The sequence below is a fragment of the Capricornis sumatraensis genome, chromosome 10 (assembly GCF_032405125.1).
Source record: "Capricornis sumatraensis isolate serow.1 chromosome 10, serow.2, whole genome shotgun sequence".
NCBI classification, from domain to species: domain Eukaryota; kingdom Metazoa; phylum Chordata; class Mammalia; order Artiodactyla; family Bovidae; genus Capricornis; species Capricornis sumatraensis.
The window spans coordinates 45,875,800-45,895,653 of NC_091078.1; the positions used below are offsets into that span (position 1 = coordinate 45,875,800).

Here is a 19,854-nt window from a genome sequence, read left to right on the forward strand (position 1 = left end):
TTAAAGATGCTCTCCTAGGTGTCCACTATTTCAGATGTTCTAGTAAGCAACCCCCTAAGACGACACTGTGATCCTCTTTGAATAAAAAGAAAAGGCACAGAGAGGAACCTGCCCATTACTTACCGTTTGTGCATTCACTAATTTCATTCATTCAACACACATTTATTAAGTGCTACAGTGTGTCAGGCTCTGGGGGTACAAATGTGGGTCATGTACTCTCAAGGAGCTCACAGGTCTAGGCGAGAGGCAAACATATGCACAGGTAAGACACTGTACATGTTGAGTGTTGTGGCAGAGGTGTAAACAAAGTGCTGTGGGTGCAACAGAACCAGCAGGAGCCCTCCTGAGGCACGAGCAGTCCATACATCGTGTGCACACAGCGGGCACTCCCTCAGTGGGCAGAACCGGGTCACCCATGCTGATGCTGAAGTTTGCTAGTGGGAAGGCCTACCTGCTTCCTCAGGGCACCTTCCCAGCCCTGTCCTGATTACTGTCTGCCTGGGCTGCAGTTGTCAGGAGCTACTCTCTGCTTCAGAGGCTAATGACAGAGAGTAGCTGTACAAAAGGCAAACCACCAGGGGCTGCAAAGTTCACAAAGAACACTTTCCTGCTTGTGTCAATAGCTCCTGCCCCAGGTTGTTATACTCCTGAAAGCATCTCTGAACTGGTCTGTGCGGTAACTTCCTTTCCTAACACTGTGTAGGCAACTCCAGACCCAGCCCCATTTTCACTTTTCTCTCCTCTCAGAAGCTGGGCACAGCCCTACGTGGACACGCCCATCAGAACAGGTTGCCCAGAGGAGGCCTCTGGCAGCTGATTTATTCTTTTGATGACTCACAGCCGTCTTACCAGCTCAATGAGCTGCTGAATGTTTTTATTTTGGTTGGACAGGCCATTCCTGATGTTTTCTAGCAGGCATCTCTTCAGTTCAAAAATGGCTTCACTGTACGCCAAGTTCACAGCGGCCATGGGAGGCACTCCGTGCCACAGGCCAGGGATGTGCCAAATGTGCTGCTTCTCAGGGTCCCAAAAGGCCAGGTCGGCCAGCGTCTGGATCCCATCACCCTGTTTCTCCATTTGCACTGTGGCTCTGCCCACATCACTGGGCTGGTCCAGGAGCTGCCTCCGCTCTCTTGGCTTGGAGCCAAGGGCAGACACATCATGAAGGTTCTGGTATACAAACTGATAGTTGGGCATGTGCCCTGTTTTTTCCAGCCTTAGAAATGCATGCAGAATAGCTGGTGGAATGTTCCTTGTTTCAGCTAAACTGACCACAGTGACATTGCTCAGCCCCATAATCAAAGTGGCCAGGGAAGCCTCCCGCTCAAACCTCTCCTCTGCCTCGGTCCGGACTCCAGCTATCAAGCCCCCAGAGTCTATTACCAGGATGTGATCACAGCCCAGGTCCTGGCTAAAGCTCTCGGCCACCTTAATGAGCTGCATGAAGGCCCCTCGAGGACCACGGCCCCTTCCTGTGACAAAGCGCAGCCCGAACATGGTATTGAGAAGGGTGGACTTGCCAGTGCCTGGCATGCCAAGTGCTGACAGGACTACCAGGCGCGACCTCCTCTCCAGGCGGACATGTAGCTCCTTCAGGAGCCCTGTGACCCAGCGCAAGGCGGGGCTCAGGGTGTTCCCATCGATCAGCTCCAGGGGAAGCCCCTTCAGCAGCAGCTCCAAGGCCAAGCCTGGGAAGTGGGCAAACCGCCTCTGCCCTGCTGGAAGCTTCCCTGCCTCCACAAGGCAGCTTTCGGCCTCATAAAACTGTCCCATCTCCCGCAGGAAATGCTCCACTCCCAGGGGCTCAGGCCAGAACGGCTCACTGAAGTCCATGGCCCCACAGTGCTTTGGTCTCAGGGTAAAAATCATCTCTGGAGATGGTCTTGGCCTTGGCTGGGCAACCCGGGCCAGTCCCCACTCCATCCACTTCAGGAAATACTGCTTCTCCCCCAGGGAGGGGCTGCTGATGCCCAAGATGAACTCCTGGACCCCCCAGGAAGGGTCATGGTCATTCTGCTGCATTCGAAGTTCCAGTAATCGATGCCTCAGCTCAGCCCTGTACTTCTCCGGAGGGTCACTGGCCCACTGGATCTGGCAGAGCTCCTTCTCCACCTGGGCCACCTTTCTCCAAGGTTCCCCCTGTAGCCTCAGCTCATCCCTGCAGTAGGCTTCCAAGTCCTTGATTTTCCTGGTGATCTGCTCCATCCGGTCCTTTGCCCGCTGACACTCCTCGCAGTCCTCATCGACCTTCAGCCCCAGCTTGCGGGCCGCATTTGCCATGTCCTCCACAGATACCCTCCTGCAGGGGGACCGGGTCACGTGAGTGACAATGGCACGGACCCTACGCACGAAGCCCACACTGTCTGTGCTGCTGACCTTCACGAGGACGTGAGAGTGGTCCATCTTCAGCACGGGAATTAACCTGTTCAGAAATCTCAGGTTTGTGTTTCGTTTCCCACGGTAGGGACTCAGGATGAAGTAGTATTTTGTGGTTGACCCCTTCAAGGAAGACAGTAATTTGTATTCCTTCTTACTGATGTTGTCAGTCAAGATGAATATGGCCGAGGAGATTTCTGTCAAGAGCTTGAACTGCAGCCAGTGAGACCCAATGTCACCTCTCAAGTTTAGGAAGGCCATGGGCTCTGGGAAAATATCCAAGTCCTCCCTGCCACTGGGAAGAAACCAGGAAATTTCTACCAGCCCGTCTGCTATCTCCCGAGGGTTGGTGCCCAAGTTCAGATCCCGATGCCAGAAACAGTCCTGCTGCCTGTGGCCAGGGCTGAGCACGTCGTTGAGAAGCTGGGATTTGGAGTTGCTGCTGACCTCCATGCGCACAAAGGCGAAGGCAGGTGCTCGGGACAGGACCATGCTGTCTTCTCTGAAGCTTCCCACCACCCTTGGGGGCTGTGACGCCCATGTCCGCACAGTCCCCCTCATGGCCCACAGCAGAAATGTGTGGTAGTGGTTTTCTGGGTCAGGCAAAATGAGAGGGAGTGCAAACTGGCAGAGAGACATTTTTGACACAATTTCCTGTTGCAGGAAACTATCAGAGGAAAGCAGAAGGGCACAGAGAAGGTCCAAGGGATTCACAGGTGTGTCGGGTGTTGGCAGCTCGGAGAAGGAATAGATGTCTGCTGAGATGTCCTCAGCCATGTCCCAGTAGATGATCTCCTCTTCCATTTGGCTCTCCTTCTCCACAGGCCTGGTGTCCTGGGGAAGGTCCAGGACCATGGTGGTATTCCTGGCTTCAGCATTGAGGGCCTGCAGCTTCCTGAGGAAATTCCAGGGCAAGTCTTTGGGAGTCTGAGGAGCCCAGTTCTTCATGCTGTCACTGCTGATCTGTAAGGCGTCCTGGAGGCTGAGTTTCTGTGTTTGGTATGTCTCTAGTCCCAAAAGGAACAGCATTTCTTGTAGTCTGCTCCTCTCCTCTGTGGAGAGAAATGAAGATATAATTGATTACTCGGCATGTCAGGGGACCCAGGTTAGAGGTGGGGAGGGAGAGCCCAACTCAGCAGGTAGGAGATGGCCTCCTTCAGACCAAAATGCAGGCACCCCTAGGCCACCTGAGAACAAGACAAAGGTAACATCACCCACCCCAGACCCAAGAGCAGCCAGATACATGTGACATTAGAGACGAAAAAGAAAGGGACATCCAGTGACTACATTTAAGAATTGGGAGATTTTATGTAAAAAATATCTTGTTTCTCTTGAAGCCTCCAAGATTTAGCAATGCCAAGCCCAAATTTAATTGGCTAGAGTGAGCAGCTATGCACTTTAGATGTGGAACACGGGCCTCATTCTCTGGCCACAGCCCCCTCCCTTCAACATACTCCTGTGCTTCTGGCCCAGCAGTGGATTCCCTCACACTGTTACCAGGAATTTTCCACAGTGGACACAATAACTGATTCACTGTGATTTTCTGGTTGATATTCTTTTCTGTCTACAAACAAGTTGGAAATTTTGTAAAGGAAACAGGGAGTTACTCTTGGTACAGAGTAATAGCAATCACTTTTAAATAATATTTCTCCAAACCTGAAGCCAATAGTATGGTTCTAAATTTTTACTGTATTAAAATACTTGGTAGAGATCATAAGTCTGTACTTATTTGTTCAGATTTTCAGCCATAACATCCAATAGAGTATGAATTCTTACAAGCACTAGATGCTCAGAACAGTAATGCCACCTGCAAAGGTTTCCTCCACCATCCCTGTTCTTGGCCACAGCATCTTACCAATTTTCATTGCATATAATTTACTTCATATAATTTGTTTAGTCGCCAAGTTGTGTCCAACTCTTCATGACCCCATGGACTGCAGCACACCAGGCATCCATGTCCCTCACCATCTCCTGGAGTTTGCCCAAGTTCATGTCCATTGCATCAATGATGTCATACAACTATCTTATCCTCTGTCACCCTCTTCTCCTCCTGCCCTCAATCTTTCCCAAAATCAGGGTCTTTTCCAATGAGTTGGCTGTTCGTATCAGGTGGCCAAAGTACTGGAGCTTCAGCTTCAACATCAGTCCTTCCAATGAGTATTTGTGGTTGATTTCCTATAAGATTGACTGGTTTGATCTCTTTGGTTGAGAGTCCAGGGGACTCTCAAGAGTCTTCTCTAGCACCACAGTTCAAAAGCATCAATTTTTCAGTGTTCTGCCTTCTTTATGGTCCAGCTCTCACAACCATTCATGACTACCGGAAAGACCACAGCCTTGACTATACAGACCTTTGTTGGCAAAGTGATGTTTTTGCTTTTTAACACACTGTCTAGGTTTGTCATAGCTTTCCTGCCAAGAAGCAGTCGTCTTCTAGTTTTATGGCTGCAGTCACCATCCACAGTGATTTTAGAGCCCAAGAAGAGGAAATCTGTCATTGCTTCCACCTTTTCCCCTTCTATTTGCCATGAAGTGATGGGGCCAGATGCCATGATCTTAGTTCTTCAAACTTTTAAGCCAAATTTTTCACTCTCCTCCTTCACCCTCATTAAGAGGCTCTTTAGTTCCTCTTCACTTTCTGCCAGTGGTATCATCTGCATATCTGAGGTTGTTCATGTTTCTCCCAGCAGTCTTGGTTCCAGCTTGTAATTCATCCAGCCCAGCATTTCACATGATATGCCCTGTGTATAAGTTAAATAAACACGGTGACAATAAACAGCCTTGTTTTACTCCTTTCTCAATCCTGAACCAGTCAGTTGTTCCATGTCTGGTTCTAACTGTTGCTTCTTGACACATACCAGTTTCTCAGGAGACAGGTAAGATGCTCTGGTATTCCCATCTCTTTAAGAGTTTTCCACAGTTTGTTATGATCCACACAGTTAAAGGCTTTAGCATAGTCAATGAAACAAAGGTAGATGTTTTTCTGGAAATTCCCTTGCTTTCTCTATAATCCAGTGAATGTTGGCAATTTGATCTCTGGTTCCTGCCTTTTCTAAACCCAGCCTGGACATCTAGAAGTTCTCTGTTCATGTAATGCTGAAGTCTAGCATGTAAGACTTGGGACATAACCTTACTAGCAGGGGACATGAGTGCAATTGTCCAGTGGCTTGAACATCTTTAGTATTGCCTTCTTGGGGACTGGGATGAGGATTTACCTTTTCCAGTCCTATGGCCATTGCTGGGTTTTCCAAATTTGCTGACATATCGAGTGCAGCACTTTGATAGCACTGCATATAATTAGAAAACTTTAAATGTTAAATATTTTAACAAAACAAACACAAATCCTGCTGAGCTCTAGGATTCTCTCCATTCTTTTCTTAAAAGAGGAAGCTATGCCTATGATGCTACCTTAGGTGCTGACAGAAACCACAGGAGGAAGTGCAGGTCATCAACCTTCTTCCTGTTCCCAGTAAGTTATATGATGGGATCAGGACCATGCCTGGGTGAAGCACTCATTCCCCTGTAGGGATCCACTTGCTGCCTAATGTCTCTCTTCAGAAGCTCAGCCTTCCACAGGGGCTAACTGGCCATGCTACCATCCCAGAGAGTCAAGAGCTGGCAAAGTTGTTGCAGAAACAAAAGAACCACATGGGGAGACTCACCTTAGTAGAAATTTATCATATAAGTACCTTAGTTTTCTGATTGTTGCCTGAATGAAACCAGGGACATTGTTTTTCTTATCCAGACATAGAATAACTTTTTTAAGTAGCATGTAGCCAAATGTGACAGGGAAAGCCAGAGCAAACAAACCTATTAATGTGTACACCCATGCCCAGTCCATGACCCTTGGCAGATCTATAAATGAAACCACTGCACCAGATGAATGACTCCCAAACTTGGATAAGCTTTAGAATCACTTTGGGAACTGGAGCTTTACGTCCAAATATGTAAATTCATTATGTTACTCTATATGGTAACAGCTCCCTAGGGGTTATTTTCCTGGCAGTATTATTAATGGCACATAAAGGATTAATGGACTAGCAGTGCTTCTGATGCAGTCAGGGGTTGAAACTACCAGCCCAGATGATGTTTTCCATCGATAACACAGACAGAGCAGAGAGATGAAACATACCTATTGGAAAGTCACTATCCTGAGCTTCATTCGGACCCTCTAAAAAAAAAAGCAAAGGAAAATGAAATATCAATCAAATCAGGGGGCTTGAATTGACACAAATTAATTTAGGCTAAACTCAGAACCCCCATTCTTTCTTACTAAGGTAGTAACTTCTCCCAATTGTTCAAAATCTAAAATCCCAGTTATTTTTTTCACTTTGCCTATCTTTACCTATCACTTCCTTATCTCTTTCCCTAATCCAATCTGTTGCCAAATCCTGTAATTTCTACCTCCATAATGAAACTCGCAGTCATCTTCCATTTCTCTCCATTCCAAATCTGGAAGAAAAAAACATATATACACATTTAGTTTCATCATCAAGTTAGGACCTTTCTACCAGAAAATTCAAGTGAAGGTACAATGTTTATTTTGAGTACTATTATTGGTTTCAGTTTTTCCTATGTAAATTTCATTTGCTTAGAACCCCAAATATGACCCAAAGTAGTAATAACCACACACACAAGATAATGATTTGCTCTAGGATCACTAGTCCAAAAGCACAGGCCACAAGAAATACATAAACTGGACTTCATCAAAGTAAAATTCTGTATGCATCAAAGAACATTCTCAAGAAAGTGAAAGACAACCTATGAATGTGGAAAATATGTGCAAACCATATGTGATTGGATCTAGTATCTGAAATATGTAAACAAGTACAACTTCTCAACAAAAAAGACAAAAAAAAACTTAATTGAAAAGCGGAATATTCAAAGAACTTGAATAGACATTTCTCCAAAAAAATATACAAATGGTCACAAGCACATAAAATGATGCTCAACATCATCAGTCACTAGTGAAATCAAATCAAAACCACAGTGAGATAGCACTGCACATCTGTTAGGATGGTGATTTTAAAAAAGGATGGAAAGTAGCAAGCATTGATAGGATCAGGGGAAATCGGAACCCTTGTACATTTCTGATAGGACTTTAAGTGGTGCAGCTGTTGGGAAAACAATTTGGCTGTTCCTCAAACAGTTAAATACAGAATTACCATTTGACTCAGTAATTCCACTCTGAGGTATATACCTAGAAGAACTTAAAACAGGGACTCAAAAAAGTACATGTACATGCATGTTCATAGCATGATTATTCACAATAGCCAAAAGGTGGAACCAAAGAGCAAAATGTCCACTGACAGATGAATAGATAAACAAAATGTGGTCTATCCATACAATAGCATATAATTCAATTCTAAAAAGGAACAATATGGAGGAACTCAAAAACACTATGCTAGGTGAAAAAAAAAAGGGGGGGGGATATATTGTATGACTTCATTTATAGGAAAATACTTAACATAAATATAAACAAAGACTTAATACAGATTGGTGGTCCAGCCTGGAAACTGGGAGGAGAGATGGGAGAAACTGCTCAAGGGGTAGAGTTTTACTTTCAAGTGATGGAAATGTTTTGGAAATCAATAAATAAGAAATGGTGATTTCATAAGTTTATGAATGTACTAAATGTCATAGAATTGTTCACCATAAAACACTTTTTTCCTTGAGTATTTTTCCATTTTTAAAAATTGTGTTAAAATATACGTAACATAAAATTTACTATTTTGGGGTGGGGGGCATGCCACACAGCTTATAGGATCTTAGTTTCCGGATCATGGAGTGAACCCAGGCCCTGGGAAGTCAAAGTGCAAATTCCTAACCACTGGACCACCAGGGACTCTTGAGAGTTCCTTGGACCGCAAGGAGATCCAACCAGTCCATCCTAAAAGAGATTAGTTCTGGGTGATCATTGGTAGGACTGACATTGAAGCTGAAACTCCAATACTTTGGCCATGTGATGCAAAGAGCTGACTCATTTGAAAAGACCCTGATGCTGGGAAAAATTGAGGGCAGGAGGAGAATGGGATGACAATGAGATGGTTGGATGACATCACCGACTCAATGGACATGGGTAGACTCTGGGAGTTGGTGATGGGCAGGGAGGCCTGGCATGCTGTGGTTCACGGGGTTGCAAAGAGTCGGACACGACTGAGTGACTGAACTGAACTGAACTGATAGATATGTATAATCCTATTACTGTTTTCTTAGTTGTTTTGGGTTTATTCTCTGTAGGTCTTTTCCTACTCTTGTGTTTCCTGCCTAGAGAAGTGCCTTTAGCATTTGTTGTAAAGCTGGTTTGGTGGTGCTGAATTCTCTTAATTTTTGCTTGTCTGGAAAGCTTTTGATTTCTCCATCAAATCTGAAGGAGAGTCTTGCTGGGTAGAGTAAATATTCTTGGTTGTAGGTTCTTCCCTTTCGTCAGTTTAAATAAATCATGCCATTCTCTTCTGGCTCATAGAGTTTCTGTTTAGAAATCAGCTGATGGCCTGATGGGAGTTCCCTGTATGTTATTTGTTGTTTTTCCCTTGTTGCTTTTAATATTTTGTCTTGTATTTAATTTTTGTCAGTTTGATTAGTCTGTGTCCTGGTGTGTTCCTCCTTGGGTTTTTACTTCCTAGGACTCTGTCCTTCCTGGACTTGGCTGACTATTTCCTTTCCCATGTTTGGGACATTTTCAGCTATTATCTCTTCAAATATTTTCCCAGGTCCTTTCTCTTTCTCTTCGTGCCCCTTTTACTGTCTCACTGCAGCTTCTTGTTTGTCTTTGGATGTGCACTATCTTTTTTTGGTGGTTTCCAGCATACTCCTGTTGATGGTTGTTCAACAACTAGTTGCAATTTTGGTGCTCTCACGGGAGGAGATACACACATATCCTTCTACTCCACCATCTTGAACTGGAATCTATTAGTTTTCTATTCTCTATTTCATTGATCTCTGCTCTAATCTTTTATTCTTTCTTTCTTTATGTGAGCTTTGCGTTTAGCTTGTTTTTCTTTTCCTGTTACAACTTAAAAGTTGTAAAGTTAGTCTGTTTATATGGGATGTTTCTTGTTTTTATCATGAGCATTTATAAATTTCCCCTTAGTACCACTTTGGGTGCAGTCCATAAGTGTTAATATGATGTGTTTATATTTTTATTCATGTCTTAACTATTTTTTAAATTTCTTTGTGATTTTGTCTTTGATCCATTGGTTGTTTGAAAGGACATTGTTAGGTCTCCAAAATTTTGTGAATTCTCCAGATTGTTATTGATTTCTAACTTTATCTCACCACAGTCAAAGAAGATATTTTCTATGATATCTATCTTTTAGAAACCACTGACACTTACTTTGTGGCCCTATATATGGTCTACCCAGGAAAATATCCTATGTCCAGTTGAGAAGAACGTGTATGTTGCTGTTGTTGCTGGCCGGGGGAGGGGGATGTTCTGCATATGTCTCTTAGATCTAGTAGGTTTATTGTGTTGTTGAAGGCCTCTATTTCCTCACTTATCTTCTGTCTGGTTGTTCTATCCATTATTTTGAGTGGGGTATTGGAATCCACAACTATTACTGTAGAACCGTCTATTTTCTCCTTCAGTTCTCTCAGGTTTGCTTTTTATATTTTGATGGTCTGACATTACATAAATGTTTATAATTATTGTATCTTCTTGCTGTATTGAAATGTTTGTTAACATGTAATGTCCTTCTCTGTCTCTTGTAGTTGTTTTTTACTTAAAGCCTATTTCATCTGAAATTATTATAGCCACTGCAGTTCTCTTTTGATAATTATTTGCACATAATATCTTTCTCCATCTTTTTACTTTTACAAGTTGTCTTTGGATCTCAAAAGTGAGTCTCTTATAAATAGCATATAATTGAGTCGTGTGTTTTTATCAATTCTGCCAATCTCTGTTTTTTGATGGGAGAGTTTAATCCACTTACATTTAAAGTAATTACTGATAAGGAGGCACGTATTTCTGTCATTGTGCTATATATTTTTGTCCCTCATTTCCTGCATTCCTTTCTTCTTTTGTGTCTATTTATTTTTTGGTAGTGAAATGTTTAAATTCCTTCTTGATTCCCTTTTGTGTATGTTCTATAACAATTTCCTTTGTGGTTGCCATGGGGATTACATTTAGTCTCCTAAATTTATAACATTCTAATTTGAATTTATACTAGTTTAATGTCAACAACATATACTCTAAAATTGTTTACACGCTGTAAAGCCAAAAACCCCTTTTGTTTTTTGATATCACAAAATTACATCTTTATATAATGTGTGCCCCTAAACATAAACTAATACCTCTTCAAATGTATTAGTCTCCTAAATTCAGTTCAGTTCAGTCGCACACAGAACAAGATTTGGAATTACAAATTAATGTTACAGTAATGCTAGCTATTACATTAATTTTTAATTTAAATATATTGGTCTCTTACATCACATTGGAAACAAAAAGTGCAGTTACAAACAACTGTTACAATAATATTAGCTATATAATTGCCCATGTATCTACCTTACTGAGATCTTTATTTCTCATACAGCATAAGGTTACTGTCTAATGTCCTTTCTCTTTGCAGCACTCCCTTAAGCACTTCTTCTAGGGATAACTAGTGGTCACAAACTCCCTCAGCTTTTGTTCATCTGGGAATGTCTTGATTTCTCTCTCATTTCTGAAGCACAGTTTTGCTGGATATATGAATCCTGGTTGACAGTTTTTTAAACACTTTGACTATATCTTCTGGCCTCCCAAGTTTCTAATGAGAAATCTGCAGATAATCTCTTTGAAAATCACTTGTAGTGACTTATCACTTGCTGCTTTCAAGATTTCTTCTTTTTCTTTGTATTATGTGTCTTGGTGTAGGTCTCTCCAAATTAATTTTACTTGGAACTCATTGAGCTTTTTGGATGATTACATACACATCTTTCTTTAGATTCAGGAAGTTTCAGCCATATTTCTTCAAATATTCTCTCTGCTTCTTTCTCTTCTCCTTCTGGGTCTCCTACAATGAGTATCTTGGTCCTTTTGATGGTGTCCAACAGGCTCTGTCTGCTTTTCTTCAATATTTCCTCTTTCTGTTCCTCAGCTTTGATAATTTCCACAGTCTGATCTTCAAGTTCACTAATTCATTCTTCCTCCTGCCAAGTCTGCCTTTGAATCCTGCTAGTGAATTTTTCATTTCAGTTGTTGTACTCTTCAGCTCTAGAATTTGTTTTGGCTTATTTTTGGGTTTTCTATTTCTTTATTGATATTCACCTTTTGTTCACTCACCATTCTCTTGACTTTCTCCATATCCTCCTTTAGTCCTTCTAGCATCTTTAGGATTGTTGTTTTAAAGTCTATCTAATATATCTGCCACAAAGTCTTTTGAGGGACAGATTTTGTTGATATATTTTTCCTTTTGAATGGACCACATATTCCTGTTTCTTTCTATGCTTTGTGATGTTTTTGTTGAACACCTTTGAATCTAATAATGTGCTAACTATGGAAATCAGATTATTTGCCCTTACTCAGGGTTTGCTACTGTTATTTTTTTATTATTTGTTTTTGATTGCTGTTGGCTATTGCTGTGCTGAGATTCAGCTTAAGATGTAAACTTAAAGTCTTCTCTGATCTTTTTTTGAGCATTTTTCTGGGAATGCACAGTTATTTTCTAATTTTTCATATATATGCAGTTGTTTTTGAATGTTCTACTCTTTAATGTGTGGCTTACAAAATAGAAATAAGCAAATAATGATAGATAGGAAGGTGTTGATCTTTTGATTCCCTCTCTAAGGCCCTTCAGCTGGAGGGGGAGGGGCTTGCAACAATGTTTGGAGTTCTGACAATTGCTGCCCCCCTCTTTGCCTTCAGTTCTGTGATCAGAAACAGCAATCCACAATTAGAGCACAGATACTGATACTGGATATTTAGAGGATAGGGTTTTTTTGCTCACCCTGGATCCCACATGCTGTGTCAAGTTACTCCAAGACCATGTACACAGTTGCCTGCCACTTGGCTGTGGGTGGAGATGGGTAGCTGCTACTGTATTAAGAGCTGAAACGGACCACAATTAACTGCAGTTTACCCTCTAATTCTCCCCCTGGAAGTTGGGAGCCTCCATCAGACTGCAGAGTTCCAGAGTAATTACATCAGACAGATTCTGCCAGTGCAACTGCTGTCCAGGTGAGGAAAGAAATTCCTGGCGCATCTTGCTGTGCCATCTTCCAGAATTCTCTTCAATGATTTAGATGATTTTTTTTTTTAAAGAAAAAGTTATGAAGTAATTAGAGTCCTCAGACTTGAGATAAAGCAAAACCAAATATATTCTATAGGATAATTATATGAAGTACAAATCAGGAAAAACTAATCTAAGCTTTTAGAAGTCTAGAGAGTGGTTATGTCTGGCAAAGGCAGCGGAGGAAGTGATTAGAAGGTGGACTTCTTAGGTGAAGTTTTTGTTTAGCTTCTTCTCCTGGATGCTGGCTAACATAGGTCAGTCTTTGTGAAACTTTATCAAGCTATGCACTTACAATATGGGCACTTTTCCATATTTATATTATACTTCAATATAACTTTTTAAAAATCTTATAGGTTAAAAAGCTTGGTTTAGGTCTTAAAAATATGCTTAAGAGGAATTCATATTCCTCAGGAAGAAATTTTTTTTTTAATAATTACAAAAGCCTTATTCAGTGGGAAGGTAGAATTTTGGAGAAGGGTCAGAACATCCCTGAGCCTCAGTTTCCTCAAATGAAACAAAGAACTGATAATGACTATCTTATGAGGCTGTTGTAAAAAACTAAATAGGGCAACCTAGCTCACAATAAGCCAACAAGGCCACTGCTTTTCCCCAGCCCACCCTGAAATTTTCCTTCCTGATTTTCTACAGCACTGCCTGCCAGTAGACTGCCTTGTTCTACATCTACCCTGTTAAACATGCAGTCACTAGCTGTATGGCTACTGAGCACTTGACATATGGCTAGTGTGAATGAGGAACTGAATTTTTAATTTTATTTAATTTTGAATGTGTGCCTAGTGGCTAATGTTTTGAATAGTACAATTCAAGGTCTTGAGAAACTGAAGGGCTTTGAGCAATTATTGCTTGATCTCAACTTTGCTTAGCCTTGACCAACTGACCATGAATTCCCACAGTGCCTACCTTCTAGAACTTAAGTTCCAAAAAGACTAGGATTTTTGGTTATTGCATTCACTATTGTTTCTTATATTCACAATCCCTACAACAAAGCCAACACATGGTAAATAGTCAACAAATATTTGTTTGAATGGATAAAATAAAATTTGATTAACCCAAACTTATTTACATATTTTTGTAGGGTGATTTTTGCATAACACTATTAATATCCAATAGGACACATTCATTTCGAGAAGCACCAAATTAATAAAAGATAGGTACAAAATGGGGGCTTCCCTGGGTTTGGGAAATCTCCTGGAAAAGGGAATGGCTACCCACTCCAATATTCTTGCCTGGAGAATTCCATGGACAGAGGAGCCTGACAGGCTACAGTCCATGGGGTAGCAAAAAATCAGACATGACTGAGCGACTAACACTTTCACTTTACTTTCAGATCCAAAATGAAGTTATTAAAAGAAGTTAAGATGTCTAGACTTTAGTTGAAGTCATAAGGGGCAGCTACAGCCCCACCCCATACCCCAAATTCCCAGAGAAATGAAAACCAGCTAATATGGACCATATTCAGAAAGATTATAAGCTCCAGTCTACTAGGACAGTCGCAATCTATTCCTCTTGTCCCAACAAAACACACTGTTCATTCTCATGTGTGCCCAGTTTAGAAACTAGACAGTCACCCTCAACACAGCTCAGGATGTGGGAATAACAATGTGCTCAAATTGGAGTGATTTACCAGTGTTCCTGGTAAAACTGTGGTAAATACCTTTTCAAAAGCGAACCCTATTTTGAATATATGAGGGAAACTTAAAAGACCCTTAAATGGATCTTCTTGTAAAAGGAAAAATAAAAAACCTTATGCTTATTTATTTTTGAGGTCCATGATTCTGCCCAGTATGGTGCTGGAATCCAGAATCCCAGTGGAACAGAAGAAATGGATTTGCTCCAAGGTGGGCCCAAACCCAACTTTACCTGCAATGGCCACAGCTGTTCGTCTCTCAGAAGCTTTTATTCCTGATGCTACTTCTCCCAAATCTGAGTGTCTGAAACAATTTCAGAAGAAAATTATTATTAAATTAATGAAATACCACTTTCACCTGTCAAATTGGATGCACATCAAAATCTCTTAAGAAGCCTTTAAAAACTACAAATCCTGGTAACACTTCAGATCCTCAAAACTAGAATCTTGAAGCCAGGCCCACATGTGTCTAAAAAAATCAGCACTCAAAAACTGTGGAACACAGCCAACAGCCATCGAGAAAAGCATAAAAAATTATATACCCTTTGACCAGTAATTCCACTTCTATCCTACTGAAACAATTAAAATTTAGTTACAAATATGTTAATGCCAAGTGGATAAAAGATAGATTTTCATTGTTTTACACTACTATGTGAAAAATTGGACATCTTTTTAAATCAAAGTCCAATAACAGGAATTATGGTACAGTCTTACTGTGTAATCATTAAAAAATATTCTGTGGATCTCATTTTGTGGAAAAAAAAGATGCTGTATGATATGGAATGATGTTAATGATATTTTCATTGGTTGGGGAAAAGCCAGGTTACAGAAGAGTATGTAGAGTGTGATTACTATTTAATAAAACTGTCTTTCTATCTAAAGGTGTATACAGGGAGATCTAGAAGGATGTTCATCAAAAGTTAATAGTGTGGGCAGGGAGGGTTGATCCTGAATTAATTTAAGTAGCCTTGATAAGTATAATCTATTTAAGGATAAATTATTTAAGGTAATATTATGGGAATGATTAAATGTGTTCATTTGCCAGAAGTCAGGATTCCATTGATGAAGAAAGGGCACACAAATAAGGAAAGGAGGAAGTTAGAAAAAGAATTCACAGAGGTACCCTGGGATTGGAGGTACAGGTATGCACTTATGATTTCTACATGCATGTTCGTGTATCTGTGTACATGTGCATACGTTTCCTAGCTCTGTCCATTGAAAAGGCCCGAAGCAAAGACACTACGGTATCAGTGAACATACCAAGTACCCTTCAATATCACACCACACTAAAAGGTATCCGGTCTCCTTAGAGAAATTACAGAGTCCAGAGCTGGAGCAGCAAAAGAACAAGATGAGCCTGAGCATTTCATTTCTGAAGACTAAAAGTGAAAGTCAAAGTCTCTGAGTCATGTCCGACTTTTTCTGACCACATGTAGTAGACAGTCCATGGAATTCTCTAGGTCAGAATACTCGAGTGGGTAGCCATTCCCTTCTCCAGCGGATCTTCCTGAGCCAGGAATTGAATGGGGGTCTCCTGCTTGATTATATTCTTTGCAGCCAAAGATGGAGAAGCTCTATACAGTCAACAAAAACAAAACCAGGAGCTGACTGTGGATCAGATCATGAACTCTTTATTACCAAATTTAGACTTCAATTGAAGAAAGTAGGGAAAATCGCTATACCATCCAGGTATGACCTAAATCAAATCCCTTATGATTACACAGTGGAAGTGAGAAATAGATTGAAGGGCCTAGATCTGATAGATAGAGTGCCTGATGAACTATGGAATGAGATTCGTGACATTGTACAGGAGACAGGGATCAAGACCATCCCCCTGGAAAAGAAATGCAAAAAAGCAAAATGGCTGTCTGGGGAGGCCTTACATATATCTGTGAAAAGAAAAGAGGCAAAAAGCAAAGGAGAAAAGGAAAGATATAAGCATCTGAATGCAGAGTTCCAAAGAATAGCAAGAAGAGATAAGAAAGCCTTCCTCAGCAATCAATGAAAAGAAATAGAGGAAAACAACAGAATGGGAAAAACTAGAGATCTCTTCAAGAAAATTAGAGATACCAAGGGAATATTTCATGCAAAGATGGGCTCGATAAAGGACAGAAATAGTATGGACCTAACAGAAGCAGAAGATATTAAGAAGAGGTGGCAAGAATACACAGAAGAATTGTACAAAAAAGATCTTCATGACTCAGATAATCACGATGGTGTGATCACTCATCTAGAGCCAGACATCCTGGAATGTGAAGTCAAGTGGGCCCTAGAAAGCATCACTACAAACAAAGCTAGTTGAGGTGATGGAATTCCAGTTGAGCTATTTCAAATCCTGGAAGATGATACTATGAAAGTGCTGCACTCAATATGCCAGCAAATGTGGAAAACTCAGCAGTGGTCACAGGACTGGAAAAGGTCAGTTTTCATTCCAAGCCCAAAGAAAGGCAATGCCAAAGAATGCTCAAACTACTGCACAATTGCACTCATCTCATACGCTAGTAAAGTAATGCTCAAAATTCTCCAAGCCAGGCTTCAGCAAAATGTGAACTGTGAATTTCCTGATGCTCAAGCTGGTTTTAGAAAAGGCAGAGGAACCAGAGATCAAATTGCCAACATCCGCTGGATCATGGAAAAAGCAAGAGAGTTCCAGAAAAACGTCTATTTCTGCTTTATTGACTATGCCAAAGCCTTTGACTGTGTGGATCACAATAAACTGTGGAAAATTCTGAGAGAGATGGGAACACCAGACCACCTGACCTGCCTTCTGAGAAATCTGTATGCAGGTCAGGAAGCAACAGTTAGAACTGAACATGGAACAACAAACTGGTTCCAAATAGGAAAAGGAGTACATAAAGGCTGTATATTGTCACCCTCCTTATTTAACTTCTATGCAGAGTACATCATGAGAAACGTTGGACTGGAAGAAACACAAGCTGGAATCAAGATTGCCAGGAGAAATATCAATAACCTCAGATATGCAGATGACACCACCCTTATGGCAGAAAGTGAAGAGGAACTCAAAAGCCTCTTGATGAAAATTAAAGTGGAAAGTGAAAATGTTGGCTTAAAGCTCAACAATCAGAAAACGAAGATCATGGCATCTGGTCCCATCACTTCATGGGAAATAGATGGGGAAACAGTGGAAACAGTTGCAAACTTTATTTTTTGGGGCTCCAAAATCACTGCAGATGGTGGCTGCAGCCATGAAATTAAAAGACTCTTACTCCTTGGAAGAAAAGTTATGACCAACCTAGATAGTATATTCAAAAGCAGAGACATTACTTTGCCAACAAAGGTCCATCTAGTCAAGGCTATGGTTTTTCCTGTGGTCATGTATGGATGTGAGAGTTGGACTGTGAAGAAGGCTGAGCATCGAAGAATTGATGCTTTTGAACTGTGGTGTTGGAGAAGACACTTGAGAGTCCCTTGGACTGCAAGCAGATCCAACCAGTCCATTCTGAAGGAGATCAGCCCTGGGATTTCCTTGGAGGTAATGATGCTAAAGCTGAAACTCCAGTACTTTGGCCACCTCATGCTAAGAGTTGACTCATTGGAAAAGACTCTGATGCTGGGAGGGATTGGGGGCAAGAGGAGAAGGGGACGACAGAGGAAGAGATGGCTGGATGGCATCACTGACTCTATGGATGTGAGTCTGAGTGAACTCTGGGAGTTGGTGATGGACAGGGAGGCCTGGCATGCTGCGATTCATGGGGTCGCAGAGAGTCGGACACCACTGAGTGACTACTGAACTGAACTCCTGCATTGCAGGCTAATTCTTTACCAGCTGAGCTACCAGGGAATCCCTCTGAAAACTAGGAAGTACTCAAAAAAAGAAAATGCTGGGGTATGTCACAGGACACAGAAGCCACCTTGAAGAGGCTCCCACTACCAAGTCAGTTTGAGCATGAATATAATTAAATACAGTAATCAATTTAAAACCATTGAAAAACAGATAAACAAATGGCAGGGGGAGGAAATGAGGGCTGTTGCTTATAATAGAATGCTAATGTGGAGGGTGCTGCAGGTAGCACAGCATCACTTTTAGAATTATCCTAATAAAGAATGGTTCAAGCTAGAAACACCAATGAATGCCAGTTCTGGCAAGATAATGTTGACAGGGAGCAAGATATTTGCCCAGGCCCATAATGTTTCCTTACAGATTGCTTATTAGGTGCCAGGAGGAAAAAAGAAAAAAACTAGCAATTATACTTGATGGGGTAAGCAAAGCCAGTGAACATGGGGATAGATAGCTGTATGTGCCTCTAGCTGTGGTACCTTGAGGAAGTACACATCATCACCTATGCAGCACTCTGGCTGAGACTGTAGAACCTTGATATAATCATAAAGACAAACCCAAAATGAAATGTATTGTGACAGGGGAAAACAATATTATCACAAAGCATGAATGTCTTGGGCTTCCCTGGTGGCTCTGTAGTAAAGAACCCGCTTGTGATGAAGGTGACCCGGGTTTGATCCTTGGGTTGGGAAGAGCCCCTGGAGAATACAACCCACTCCAGTATTCTTGCCTGGAGAATTCCATGGACAGAGGACCCTGGAGAATGGGGCTTCTCTACAGTCCATAGGGTCACAAAGAGTTGGACATGACTAAACAACAACAATGAATGTCTCAAAAGAAAAAAAAAATATTGAAGAGCTTTCCAGATTAAGGGTGCTAAAGAGACAAGGGAAAAATGTAGTAACTACCCCTAGACTGGATCTTAAACCAGAAGGAGACATTTTGTGATCTATTGACTAAATTGAAATATAGGTGCTATCCATGTCACATTTACTGATGTTGATAACTGGTACTATGGTTATGTAAGAGAATATCTCTACTCTTAGGAAATAAAGTACTGAAGAATTTAGGGATAAAGGGTAATGATATATAAAAGTTAGTTTCTAACTTTTTCTTAAGTTCTAGTTAAGAGAAAAAAGTATATATGTATGTATTTATGTGTGTGTGTATTCACATGCATACCCATAGAATGATAAATGGGAATGGTGAAGTGAAGCATACCCATAGAATGATAAATGGGAATAGTAATATGAGCTAAAAGATTAAGAATAGGAGACTCTGTATGGGGTGCCTTTTTAATTTTGTAACTTATCTTTAAGTAGAAGTTATTTCCAAACAAAATGCCTTAAAGTTAATAGTGTTAGTCATTTCTGGGTAGTATGGTATCAGTTTATTTTGTCTTATTTGAATTTTTTTTAAATAGAAGAGGCTCGTATTGATTTAATAAAGCTAAATGATCTATTAAAGTAATGCTATTAATCAGGGTCAGGGTGAGAACTGGATGTGTGTCTGCCCCAAGAAAACTTGTCATCTGCTGCCCCTTCAAACCAATGTTTTTCCAAGAGTGTAAAACACTGTGGCAGGCCCCCTTAGAGACAAGCAATCTAGCTCCATTTAATTCATCAGCAAAACAAATGTTTTGTGTTAATGAAGTTCATCCTCCTAGAGGAAAGAAAGATTTCAGGACCATTGGTTATTATTCCAGCATGTTCCTTGAAGGTCTCATCCTCAGCCCTCTCTGAAAAGAGTTCTTGTAACCCCAGTGGTTATGGTGTTCACAGCTGTTTTAGCCATTTTAACAGTGCAGTGTGTGTGTGCTCAGTTGTGTC

The 19,854-nt window shown here is 41.2% G+C and overlaps 1 protein-coding gene across 1 annotated transcript; it reads right to left on the reverse strand.

The window, feature by feature from the left end:
- Positions 1–204: 204 nt before the first annotated feature.
- On the reverse strand, positions 205–14,530 carry URGCP (upregulator of cell proliferation). The gene is made up of 4 exons (XM_068982145.1): positions 14,460–14,530; positions 6,778–6,825; positions 6,506–6,544; positions 205–3,428 (listed from the first exon to the last, which is right to left on the reverse strand). Exons 2-4 carry the CDS (start codon positions 6,806–6,808, stop codon positions 835–837), a joined length of 2,664 nt encoding a protein of 887 aa, XP_068838246.1. The 5' UTR covers positions 6,809–6,825; positions 14,460–14,530; the 3' UTR covers positions 205–834.
- Between the last annotated feature and the right edge of the window lie 5,324 nt (positions 14,531–19,854).

Coding starts and splice junctions, on each gene's coding strand:
- URGCP (XM_068982145.1), bottom strand. CDS start 6,808: ATGGAAGATGACTGCGAGTTTCATTATGGAG. Junction 6,545..6,777: donor CTGCGAGTTTCATTATGGAG/GTAGAAATTACA, acceptor TTTTTTTTTTAG/AGGGTCCGAATGAAGCTCAG. Junction 3,429..6,505: donor GGATAGTGACTTTCCAATAG/GTATGTTTCATC, acceptor TTCTCTCCACAG/AGGAGAGGAGCAGACTACAA.